Source organism: Scomber scombrus, chromosome 18 (assembly GCF_963691925.1).
Source record: "Scomber scombrus chromosome 18, fScoSco1.1, whole genome shotgun sequence".
Taxonomy (NCBI): Eukaryota; Metazoa; Chordata; class Actinopteri; order Scombriformes; family Scombridae; genus Scomber; species Scomber scombrus.
Window position 1 is genome coordinate 20,220,004 of NC_084987.1, and position 13,500 is coordinate 20,233,503.

The 13,500-nt window shown below is 39.6% G+C and overlaps 1 protein-coding gene across 1 annotated transcript; it reads left to right on the forward strand.

Annotated features, from left to right (window-relative positions):
- The first annotated feature begins 3,395 nt into the window (after positions 1-3,395).
- On the forward strand, positions 3,396-11,119 carry il2rb (interleukin 2 receptor, beta). The gene is made up of 10 exons (XM_062438976.1): positions 3,396-3,733; positions 4,731-4,828; positions 5,158-5,302; positions 5,429-5,495; positions 5,649-5,742; positions 6,055-6,200; positions 6,694-6,856; positions 7,295-7,403; positions 7,484-7,562; positions 9,112-11,119. Exons 1-10 carry the CDS (start codon positions 3,729-3,731, stop codon positions 9,874-9,876), a joined length of 1,671 nt encoding a protein of 556 aa, XP_062294960.1. The 5' UTR covers positions 3,396-3,728; the 3' UTR covers positions 9,877-11,119.
- Positions 11,120-13,500: the final 2,381 nt, after the last annotated feature.

Here is a 13,500-nt window from a genome sequence, read left to right on the forward strand (position 1 = left end):
CTCTAATGTTTTGGCATATGACTGAATACTTGAAAAACTGACACATCTGCTGCAGCTGTGTTTTGTGCTAATTACCATACATTAACACTTAGCCTAATTAAGAAATAACCATGGAGGACATCAGCATATTAGCATTGTCATAGTGAGCATGTTAGGATGCTGATGTTAGCATTTAGCTCAACTACTCCATCCCAGGCATGCTGATAGCTTACCTGTAGACACTTGGTCTTAAAGTTTCCTACTTAAGACTGGCAGACACTTGTGTTAAGTGTTGTGACTGTGCTCAGTAGACGGTTTCTGAATAATATGTGGCAGGTTAATATGCAGCCTTTTGCAGAACAGGATATTGAGTCAGCTTTTGCCCCTGCTTACTGGAATGATATATATTTTAGGTTTTGTCTTCTCAATTAGATGAGTCAAAAAACAGTGTTAAGTAGAGGGAGCATGTGTCAATAATGTGACTTAACTGTCTTTTTTTAGACCAGCAGGTCTTCTTATATGAGTGTGCCCACCCTTGTTATTGTTCTCACCTCCGCCCCTCTTCTCTCTCTCCTTGTGGTCTGCTGAGAGGGACTGTTGTCTTGTTGCTTTGCGAGCACAAACATCACCGTAGTCTTCTTAGCAGCCTCCCGCCTCTGGCAGGCACAGCAGACTTTGACCTTTTGACAAGTTCTGTAACACATAGTACACCCAACATCTTCCTCTGCATCCCCCTTCTTGCTTGCTTCTACCCTCCCCTCCCCTCCCCTTGTCTCTCCTGTTACCACCGCTAACTGATGCTGACACCTAAGTAACTACAGGAACTAGTGGGGGTGCATCAGGTCACCCTCTGGCCTACTGCAGCCCTAAACTCACTTAGGCTTCAAAACCAGACGCCTGTTGACTGCTGAGTTCAAACGTCGTGTTGCAACAGTTGTTGCTGTGTGCGTGAATGCTTTGTGGTTTGTAGGTTGACTTGCAGCATGGAAAAATGTTACACAGTGGCCCTTCATTGAACTTTTTAAGACTGATATGAACACCGCTGCTGTAAATACCAGAACATTCGCAAAACCTGCATCGGTTTAACCCATTTTGTTTGCTTTGCTATATAAGTTGCATTGAATGGGTGAAAATACACACTTAGAAAATGTTTCTCTGTCAGAACCCCTTCCTCCACCTTGTGATGACCCCATTACCACGTTACACTGTCGAGCTACCACATTCTACATCATTATTTTATTTTTCATAATTAATCCAAAATAGTCTTACTATGCATATTGTTGCATCATGGAGGCCCTTGCATGATGAACACAGCATGTTGTTAATGATTAGGGACTGTATGAAAATTATTTGTGTGAGGCTGAACCTTACATAGGATTTCATAAATAAGTAAGACCCTCCCCAGAGTTATTAATATTTGTATTGGATCTTCCTCCTTACTTGTAAAATAACTGCAACACCCCCACCCTATTATCTCATCTCAACCATGATTTTAAGCTTTATATGTTAATAGAACATTAGGATTAACAGACAATAACAATAACTTCATTAAGTGAATTGAGCAATTGCTTTAAAAAAAAATATGGTAAACATAGAAATGTTGAGCTCTGTAATTCGATTTTTGTATCAAGAGCTACTAAATTAACAGTTATTACCACTGTCACTGAATAAGCTAACAGGGCATAGAAAACAACTTGCTTTCATCCATTAATGGACTCGGTTGGGCTGCACTGAACCTGTATTCTAATATGAATTAACATATGATACATTTAACCTTACTATAGTTCAGTTATAATGAAGAATAAAGTGAAGGTTACTTCTGACTAGTGATAAAATGCTGCACTTTTCAACGATCCACATCTCTTGTTTGTTAAAACTGACATATTGGTCCAGTGGCCTGCTGGTTAACACATGAGCCACACATGACCACAATGTTTGCAGTTCAATTTCCTGCAGCAGACCTTTGCTTTCTTTCTCTCTCTACACATTTCATTTTCTGTCATCTCTCTACTGTTGCTATAAATTAAAAGCTTAAAATGCCCTTCCAAAACATACATACTGAATTTAAACAAATTAAGAAGATTGAGCCCTAATAAAGAAGCATGATTGTTGACTGCATATGGTAAAAAAACATCTGGGGCCAGAGGCATTATGTTTGCAGTTTGTCTGTCCCATTCTCATGAACCCAATATCTCAGGAGTGCTGGGAGGGAATTTAATCACATGTGGTACAAACACACATGTGGTACAAACATTGGACTCAAGGATAAAGTGATTACAGTTTAGTGGTCAAGATCACTGTGACCTGAATACATTTTTGAGAATTTGTAGGTTCTTTGCAATTTGTATGAGTCCACCCTCTTCACTGCTTTTCCCTGGATGAAAACCAGGACAGGGGGCTTCCTGTTACTCTCATTGCACCATGTAATGAAGCTCTCTATCAGTCCTCTGTTCTCCTCTTTAAACATAGTCTTGACGTAAAGACGGTATGTTTGTTACTGGAAATCATTTACTAATCAATAGTGATAATGTCCATTTTGCCCAAAAAAGTACACTTAACACAACAACCTGTGGCAGTATTTGTAGTTCATGTATGTATTCTTTTTTAATACTAAAACATGCAAGAAAATTATGAAATTAAATATAAATTTGGGTAAAACCCTCCTTTAAGTAAAAAATAACCCATACATAATCCTACTGCCTTTTTGACCTCAACTCCCACATAATAACTTGCATACAGCCTCTTATGTATTAGAAACTTTTGAACTGTGAAAACATGTTGACACATATTGAGGTTGCCAACGACGATGGACGATTAAACTGAACAAGCGGAGGAAATCTCTCAAGGCCTGTGGCTACAGAAATGAGATGTGTGTTGACCTTTGAGTGAAGAACAGGTTGCTGCTTAAGCTTTTAACCGTCTTTCCTCTTTCACTCTATAGAAGCACTTGTGTAGAAAATATATGTGGTTGCGGCTATAGCAGCAGCGGTTTTGACGCTGTACAACTTTTGTGTGTGTATGTGTGTTCGTATCTTAAATAACCCCAAGGTTCTAAATCTGTTATGTTTAGCCTCTTCAATCCTCCGAATCGGCTGTTTTAAGATTAGTTTCATTGACATAAAACCACTTCATAGGACAAGTTGAAAGTTTCTTTTTGTGCAACCCACTTAATGTCGTGATTGAAACAGGATGTGGTGTGCTGTGTATTTCTTCTTGTTTTCAGTGCAATTAGTATCTTAAAAGCTGCAATAGGGTCCAGGTGGCGGTGAGCAGGAGGAGGTGCTCTGCTCTACGATACTGACTCAACTCCACCCCCCAACCCCCACCTCCCCTTCCTCGTCCTCTCTCACTGTCACTCACATCTTCGTTAGGCTTCCTGTAAGCCTCAGACATAGTCTGTGGTTACAAGTGGAAAATGTCACTGGGCACTTAAAAGAAGAGACAGGGGCGAGAATGAGGAGATGGAGGAATGAGTGAGAGAGAGAGAGAGAGAGAGAGAGAGAGAGAGAGAGAGAGAGAGAGAGAGAGAGAGAGAGAGAGAGAGAGAGAGAGAGAGAGAGAAAGAGAAAGAGAGAGAGAAAATGAAAGGGAGATTACACAAGAAGGTGAGATAGTGATGTGTGAGCAGAAGAAAGAGGGACCGAAAAAGACAGAAGCAAAGGAAATCTTCTAAATTCCTCAGTCCAGCAGAGGTGATGACAATGTGTTACCTCTCAGGTACCCACTGCTACCTTTACTGACCAACACAGATGAGGTATAGTATTTTTTTTAATTTTTTTTTTTTACTGATGCTATAAAACTAACAACACAAGTATAATGTACAAAGTTTCTTGTAACAAGTAGAATCTATTCATTCCTGTATTTTAATGAATGTACCTATCATATAAGATCATTTTTAGTGATGCAGTGGAAGCAGTGGCTCCTACTATTGAATTCAATTTAGACACTATAAGTTTCCTTATTGGCTGTTATTAGTCAGACAGAAACAAGTGGTTTTGTTTTCCTATGTTAAACGAATATCAATTACAGTGACAAATCAGCCCTTTTCACAAAGTCATATATTGTATGTTCCTACTCAGTTCAGACCTTGATGGAAAACAAACCCGAAACTATTAACGTTGAAAAAGTCCCCATTTTTTGAACCATAGCGTTATACAATCATAGTCTCTACCTTTACGTGCTTAGTTCTACTCTCACTATTTTATATATTTTTAATAATTTTATCAGCATGACCACTTGTTTCTTTACAGACTGTAAAACATTTAACTAAACTAAAAGTATGTCACGTTATAATAAAAATAACAGTCAGCTCTTAGTGTAACGCACGTACGTTCTCAGTAGTGGAGCAGCACAGGTGTGATTGTTTTCAGTCGAGTTTCATTTGCTAGTTAATGACTTCTCGGGATGAGTATTCAGTTTGTTCATCTGTGGATTAAGTGTTTCTTTCTCTCAAAAGTCACGCAATATGGTGTTGATGATGGGTGGAGTGTTCCGTTTCAACTTTCAGGTGTCAGAAATGAGTTTCTCTCCATTTAAGAAAAAATACATTATTATAATTTTATGGCCGAAACCTTCACTTTTAGGGTTTAGTGGGAAAAAAGGCTTCACACATATTCAACATTATTCAGGTATAATCTTGAAGCGCTGTTTCTTGATTACACAGGTAGCTACAGAATGTTTGTTCCACTCTGAATGTGTTGATGTACAGTTTTTAAAAAATATTGATATGTATTGATTCTCTCTGTTCACAGTCGTATTGTGGTCATGGTCATGGAGATGCTGTGGTCTTTATACATGCTGGTGGTTCTGTTTTCAGTACATGCGGCCCACTCTCACAAAGATTCACAAGGTATTACTTGAGTATGGTTGTAAGTGAAACTGCGTGGATTGTGTTTGATAATGTGATAACGATGATATTGTAAACCACATGTAAAGAAATTCATGCACTTTTTTCATCATTCATTGAGCTTTTTCAATTTTGATTTTTTAGTGAATTTGTTATTTTTTATGAAGGGGGGGGGGCTGCAGATTGCACTTTTATCCTGCTTGTACTCCATGTGCTCACAGAAATCGCCTATCTGAATGTCTGGCATGAAGGACAAGTCCAATGATACTGATAAAGAGGCTCCATCTTAATCTCTTTCTCTTTGTCTGGCTGTTATGTATTTGTTACTCAAGGACTCTCCTGTGTAAATGACTTAGTCAACAATGTCACCTGTACATGGGACGGCTCTCTGAAGGACCCTGGTGTTGACTGTTGGATCTCCGGCCTGAAGCAAACGACGATTGTGACGGATGATGGGAGAAAAACCGTAACAATAATGTAAGATATGATTACATCTATTACTGCTTACCAGTGTATATTCTTCTAAAATATAACTACTCATTCGGCAAATTCATTTCTGCACCTGATTTGATGTTTTTTATTTTTGTTCTTTTTTTATCCTAGCCGAAGTTGCAAGCTGAAACAATACAAAGACTCTCCCCCAGGCTGCAGTTTTGTCTTTGAAAAGAATGTAAGTTACTAACCCTACTCATGGGTTTGCCTGGCTTACCCTTCTGTATTTTTAGATTTAGCCATAATAGTAAAAAATGTTATCAGAAATATATTGTAATGAATGAAAGTCATTTCTGTCCTTGCTGTTTAATCATTTAATCGGCCCCTCCAGAAATTCAACACTTTTGAATCCATGCCCAACATTAGCATGGAGTGTAATGGCACATTGCTGGATTACCTCACAAAGTACAAGCCGGTCGAACACAGTGAGTGGCTTTTACTCCTTTATTAAACAGTTTTTAGTTCAATTTTCACAAATTCTTTGAAACTTTTGATTGAATCTCTCATTCTTTACTAGAAAATGTAACGCACAACTTCAGAATAACACATTTAGGAGGCTGTAGAAAACATGATTTAAAAAAAAATGTAGCTTTTGTTGACTTTTTTGTTTCAAAGAAGTATTACACAGAAATAATTGGTTGACCTTTTTAACATCAGGAATTAATTAATAGCATTTTTTTTTGTGCATATGTGTCCGTGTGGCTGTGTTTGACACGTATATGTTTATGTGTGTACAGTTCAAATGCAACCTCCAGGTGCTCCTAATGTCAACTGCACTGGTAATGAGATTTCGATATCGTGGAGTCTAGACAGCCTTACCTCCCAGTTCCTTAAATCTTTTGACTTCCAAGTTCAAATCAAACGGAATCACCAGACATGGGAGGTGAGTGTGAATGCATGAGAATGCATGCATGGACACCTAGGTGTGTGTGTGTTCGTATATCTATTTTTCTATAGTTAGATATACAGGCTGAGAGGGCATAAGTTGCACTGCCCATATTGTGTCTTTTTGTTTGTTTTTTTGTCTTCAAACCCCAAAAATTTCCACACAAATAAAGAAAGATCCTTTTTTAGTAGCAATGCCAGGCTGATAGGGTGTTACTATTACCATTACTACTGTTACTAATTTTTATGAACCTTCAGTTTCTCATAAATTATATCTGACACTTCCTCTTCCATTGATCTGTGGTCTGGTTAGAGATAATACACCAACACTTGGTTTCATACATTGGTCATGCATTTACTAATGCTACAGAACAAAAGCTGTTCATAATTGAACTCACTTTGACACATAATTTGAGATTGTGGTTGTTAAAATACATTTCATTTCATTTTCTGTCATTTTTATATCGTGCCAAATTTTCATTTGTCATCAGACTTTTTCCACACCAGAACAAGAGCTACAGCTACAAATGCAGATGAAGGGGGTCTGCCTGGTCAGAGTGAGAGTCATGCCATTCGATAGGCAACATAGCCACTGGAGCAAGTGGAGTCCAACTACAGAATGTCAGGGCACAGAACGGGAAGAACCCTTTCCAGGTGGGTTTAGTGACAACGGACTCATCTTACTGGCTTTTTTTCCTTCTTTTTTTTCGTTTTAATCATAACGGGATTACAGTTGTCATTTAAAGTAAGAAATACATGTTTTTTATGGGGTCCCAAAATTATCCCAGACTAGCTGGGAAATGAATTTGTCCAGTCTGGGTTGAGGGTCTTCACCAAGCTGGCAATAAAGAAATAGGTGGAATTGCTACCTTATACTGTAGAACTCCGACTGTAATATCAGACTTGTATTTTAAACCCCTTGAGGAAATAATTTAAAGAGCCATACATACACAGACTCCTTTCCAGAATGGTTTGAAAAAGTAATCATGATGAGACCCTGAAAAGCATACAAATAAAAACGTTAGAAAAGAAAGAGAAGAAAAATAAATGATTTGGTAATATTTCATTTGGATGCATTTTGCACATTGCAAGGTCATCATTCTGTTTCAGAGTCGTGGTCAGGCCTACGACAGTTCCTGATACCCAGTTTGGTTTTCATCATCATAGTACTGGCAGTGCTTTACTGGATATGCGTGAGCAAGTGAGTATACTGCAGGCTTGTCTGTGTATGTGTCTTTGCAGGCAGCATTTCTAATCTAATAGTTTTTCATGTTGTTTCAGGATCCTTGCAAGGGAGCCAGTACCAAACCCTTCGAAATACTTTCACACTCTCCACTCTGTCCACGGAGGAAATCTAAAGGTAAAAATAAATGTTTCTAACCAATATCGCAATATCTTACCACACAGAACATTTTGCTGCAAGTGTTACCACAAAATGTCATTAACTTTGTGGTGTGCAAATGGCTTGCAACATTTAAGTATACTGAACTATTCTTGGTGATTTAGTAACCAATGTATTAATATTCACTTACCAATAGTAATTGAATCACTAGTAGTCAAATACTAGATAGTAACTGTGTAACTGTTACAGTGGATACATTTTTAATCTTTAGTTTGGTTCCTGAATGCAATGCAAAATGTAGCCGTCCTGAAGGTTAAAATGATTTTTTTTTTTTTTTTTAATGTCTGTGGGTTGTTTAATCTAGGACACAAGGAAGATTTTTTTTGTTTCTAATTCTGGCCATGTCTCCCCTGTCACAACTGGAGTACCTCAGGGATCAATGCTGGGACCACTTTAATTTTCACTGTATATTTTCACTCTTGGCTGCTTCATAGGCCAGATAATCCTACAAACCTTCCCAGTGAAACTAATTGTTTATCACATTAAAAATGAATGTCTGCAAATATCCACCAATAGAATTCTTGTGAAAGGGAAATTGTTTGTCCACACTCATAAATTGAGTCTTTTGTATGGCTATGTTTAAGAGAAACGTAACAAATTGTACACTGGTCAGTTCATTAATCAGAAATACTAGGAGTACTAGGACAGTTGTATTGTCTTCTGTGGCTTTGAAGGATCTTTGCCATGCTTGGCATGGACACTATGCATTTAGATTAGAAAACTTTTGTTGAATACAGCAGGAATGTAGATTGAAGTACATTGATGTCTTTTGTTAATGGTTTCATGATGAGAATTGTTGGATTCAGCCTAAAAGTCACAATATCTCATTTTCTGCTGCTTCAGTTTTGTCTCAATATGTCTCTTGTGAGTCCCACAATGTTATGCAAATACAATACTAAATTGCTGGAGTATCCCAGTAAGCTTTAACCTGTGCTTTTTGATCCCAACTAAAACTTAAAAATCATATTAGCAACTGAATGTAAAGTTTCATGTCTTGCCAGAGACCAATGCTAAATGTGTCTAATGGGCATAAATGTCCGTCAGCTTTCTCTTACAGACAAGCAGGATCTGCTTGCTGTACCCTCATTAAATATTAAAGGAGGCAGAGACTTTGCCATTAGGGCCCCCACGGCTTTTGAACAACCTGCTTCTTTAATTTCTGGTTTGTGTTTGGGGTACAAGAAGTGACGTCACTCCCCGCTAAAAGGACAGAACGGTAGCCACAGTCCCAGTTTAGAGAAATAAGTTTTTAAACCACAAAAAAAATTTCCACCAGCTCTAGTTTCTTGGTATTGTTGATCTGTTTCTTGTATTCCTAGCAACACCGACAAACATGCACACACTCACACACAAACACATAGTGCCCACCTGAAGTCAGTAAGAAGACATTTGCATGCCACATTTGCTCTCTATTACATAAAAACACAAAATTAGGCAACATCCTCTACCATAGTTTTGCAATTCTTCAGGTGTATTTTCTACCGTAATTCTCTTTCTCTTTCACCAGACATGGCTAAATCCTCTGTCGGCTCCAGAATCATTCTTCACCGCCCAGCCATGCGATGAAATCTCCGCAGTGAAGGTGGGTGAAAGCTGGGATGTGGCGCCCTCCACCTCTCCCTCCTCCAGCGCCTTACTTCACTTTAGGAGCTACCCCTCAGCTGGTTCAGACACTAGCGGGGTGGTTGACAATTCCTCTTCCTCTGTTTCATCCGGCTTCTCCAACATGGGTTATTTCATGTCTAGCTCCTCCAGCAGCTCAGCTAGAACTGACCCCAGTTCTGACTACTTCACCTATAAGGAAGATTTACGCAATTCACAAAACAGCCACAACCTTCGCCTCTCCCTCTGCCCTCTCCTCACCACCTCTCAGACCTATGAGAGCTTGAAGAGGGAACCACACAGCCCAGACTCTGGATTTGGCATCGGAGAGGAAGAGGAAGAGGACAAAGACGATAACAGTGATGTAACCGGGGAGGAGGTTTCAGATGATCACCAAAGCGCTCCTTTTCTCATTCTTCCTCTCCATCTTCCTTCCTGGATGTGCCCCGCCACCATTCCTCCACCACCTCTTCATCCTCCTAGTCTTACTCAGATATCGTCTGAGAGCCAACAGGTGGATGTAACTGTGGCAGCTGCTAATGGTAGCTATGCGGCCTGGCCTGTTGCTGGTGCCATGTACAGGTCCTCCTCCATGCCTGTGGAGCCCTGTAAAACAGGCTATCTCACCCTCAAAGAGCTACAGACAACATTCAGCAATAAATCTATCTAAGAAAGTGTAGTGTATCTACATGAATCACTTTGCAACCATTTTACATGTAATCTGTGTTTACATCATAAGCAGCCTGACCAACTATTCATTCAGTCTGATTGTGGATGCAAGAGTTCCTGACATTATAAATGCAATGTTCGTGTGTGGTTTTGACTAAGAAAAATTTATAACTACTTTTTTCCATATCAAAGTATTTTTCTGCTTTAACCTGCATTTATTTTATTGGCCACTTGGGGGCAGCAGGACAAGCTGGAAATACATTATCACTTTATAAACGTAGCAGACTTGTTTAACTTGTAATTATACACGTCCAGCAGACATGGAGCAAAATTAGCATTAATTTGAAGCCATGTCTCTGGTCACCTGATGAATGTAAGCATAATATTTACTTTCCTTTCAGCTCTGTTGGATCTCTCCACCTACTCTTAAGAAAAATATCTTGCGCTTGAGCAGCTAAATGCTCCACAGTGATCTCCAGTGTGGGACAGATAGCAGGGTAGACCTGTCAACTGTCCTGTTTTTCCTGGGTTTCTCCTGTATTTTCACCTCCTTTCCCACTTTGCTCCTGTTCCATAATTTTCCCTGAAACTCTACCATATTTCCCTTTTTTAATTATTTTTACAGGTTTATAGATGTCTATTGGCGCTTTTCCACTACACAGTTTCAGCACGACTCGCCTCGCCTCGCCTCGGCTCGCCTCGACTCGACTCGGCACGGTTCCTTTTCCATTACAAAAAAGTACCTACTCAACGTGGGCGGGGTCGTCATAGCACGGCTCCGCGAAACTGCCGTGACTTCGTTTTATACGCGACACAAAACACATAAACAATGGAGGACATTGAGGCAGTGGTGTACTTGCTGCTGTATGAGGCTTTTTGTCTCACACAAAGCAAGAAAATTGAGCCATATGGCTGTAACTATGGTTGTAACGCTGCTGCCGGTATTTAAAAATGCTGGGTTTGATTCTTGTGTGGGACGGCTCATGACTCTTCCAGCGACAACTACCAATCAGCGGCCAGCAGTGTGTCGACGTCACATTTTAGTACCGGCTTGGCTGGCTTGGAACCTCACCAGAGCAGGTACTAAAAAAGGACCAGGTACCAGGTACTTTCCCTAGTGGAAACGCAAAAAGAACCGAGGCGAGTCGAGGCGAGTCGAGGCGAGTCGTGCTGGAACGGTGTAGTGGAAAGGCGCCATAAGTGGGCCAATCAAGTTGTTTCAGGTGGATCCATAGACTTGCATATAGACGGGCTTCTTGCTTAAATACATGAATAATCAATCATTGTAATTAATGTAGATTTTGCATTGTTTGTACATTCTTGTTAACTCAATAATAAAAATGCTTTTTCAGAGTTGAATCTGCTTGTTTCTGTTCTATTTGCATATTAAAGGACCAGTGTGTAAGATTTAGTGGCATCTAATGGTGAGATTGCAGATTGCAATAAACTGAATACTTCCCCTGCACCTCCCCTTCCAAGTGTGTAGGAAAACCTACAGTGTGCGTGGAATTCACAAAAAGCAAAAGGTCGTCTCTAGAGTCAGCGTTTGGTCTGTCATTCTGAGCCTTTGTAGAAATATGTTGGTGCAACATGGCGGGTAATGTGGAACAGGACCTGCTCCCTATATAAAGGGCTCATTCTAAGGTAACAAAAACACAACACTTCTTCAAGTTATTATACACTAATTTAAACATACTTATAAATATTATTAGATTTCAACCCCATCCATGCTACTAAATTCTGCATATTGCACCTTTAATACAACATTGAATACAACATGTGATCTAACATCTAACATTGGTGTGATCACATTTCAAAAGGTCAGATGTGCACTATGTAGACACACCGATGCTACTTTCTGTCTAGACTGGGTGACAGTGTCCTATCTTGATTAAAAACTCTGTTTGAGCATAGACATTAAAAACTGGTGATGATTGCAGTGACAGAGTGGCGCTGTTGGGGTTTCCCCTCTTTGACGCAGCGATTCAAGGTATATGACTAACTTCACTGGAAACTTTTGCCAAAATATGAGATTTTTTTGTCTTTTTATGTTTGTGTTGAATGAAACTCGCAAGAATTTTCTTTGTAAGAGCTGATGTTCATCTGCTGGCCTCCACTCAGTTCGTTCCTAACATTTATTCACCTGTTTCTCCACTGTGGAACCGGATGAACGGTAAGAGGTAAGTTTTATTTCCAAATGAATGAAGTCATGTTCTTAACGTAATATTATTGGTAATATCCCCACACGATAAAATTGGTAATATTAATTGGTAATTGGTGGTTCAGTAAAATCCAGATTTTTTTAGTTCTGCTTGTCTCTGTCTGAAATCAATTCAGGTCCAATGAAACTTTCACTGCTTTTGGTTACAAAACTGACAGTTCATGTTCATCATATCACATCCAGTCACACGGATTTCTGTCCCTCCAGCGTCTGCCCAGACTCTTCTAGTCCTTCTTCACCTCAGACCTCCATACCCTCCTCTGGTCAGACTGCAACCCCAGAACCAGACTCTGACAGGACTACAACCAGTCTGTATTTACTTTGAGTATTCATCAACATGTGTATAGGTAACATGTGCATATTGGCAGCGGCTACCTGATTGTTTGTTATTCCAACTTTGTTCATATTAAATGCTTCAAAATTCAGTTTGATACTGCACTTCCTTGGGTCCCTAGCAACACGCCTGCCAAGTGTGAAGAAGTGTGAAATGTGAAGTAGATCAGAGGAACACTTCTCGAGATATGCGAAGGGCAAACATACATACAGGCAGACAGAGATTCCTTGCTTTATGTAGAGCGATAGAGAGATAAATACATTTCCTCCTATATACAGAAATTACAACTGAAGATCTCCAGGGCCACAAAAACATATGTCCAAATGCTGTTCTGTTTGTATCCATGAACGCAGCAGCAAACGTAGACACAGATACAGCATCAGAAACAGAATATGAACTCCCTGAGCCCCTGGCAGCTACGTTTGACCCATCTGTGAGGGATCTGTCGTCAACTGACCTTACAGAGAAGTGCAAAACCAACTATTCCTGCACAGTATGCCTTCAACCAGCACGCTAGGTCAATTAAACATAAGAACGTCCAATAAACCACACAGAACACATCAACCACCTTTGGTTTGTGTTTTTTCATTTTATTAATAAACCTTCATACAAGTTACAAATTGATGTCCTCATTTTCTTTTCACCTCATAATGCAGAGGCGCTCACAGCTCACAGGTGCTCCATCAAGCTGTTTTACTTTCAGTCACATTAAACAACTAATCATCATCACTTTCTTTTGTTGACCTAGTTAACCCAATCCTTTTTTATCCTTTTGAGATTACAGCAGGCAAGGCAGGAAAGGCACCTGGTGATCAGATTTCTGGAGCCAAGAGATTCATAATGTATAAAATTATGGTCAGTGGGGTCCCAGCTCAATATTGACAGGTATGATTAGTGGTCTTCTACTGAGAGGAGAAATGTTGATGTCTGACCTGCATGGGTAACTGTCTTTCACCCTATATTAACATGCTGTTCATATGGCAAAATGGTATGAGATTGTTAAGCAAGTCTTCATATTTTTTCTCTTCTGTCAGGTTGTCACGCACCTTCCTGCTGTAGAGGCTGATGGC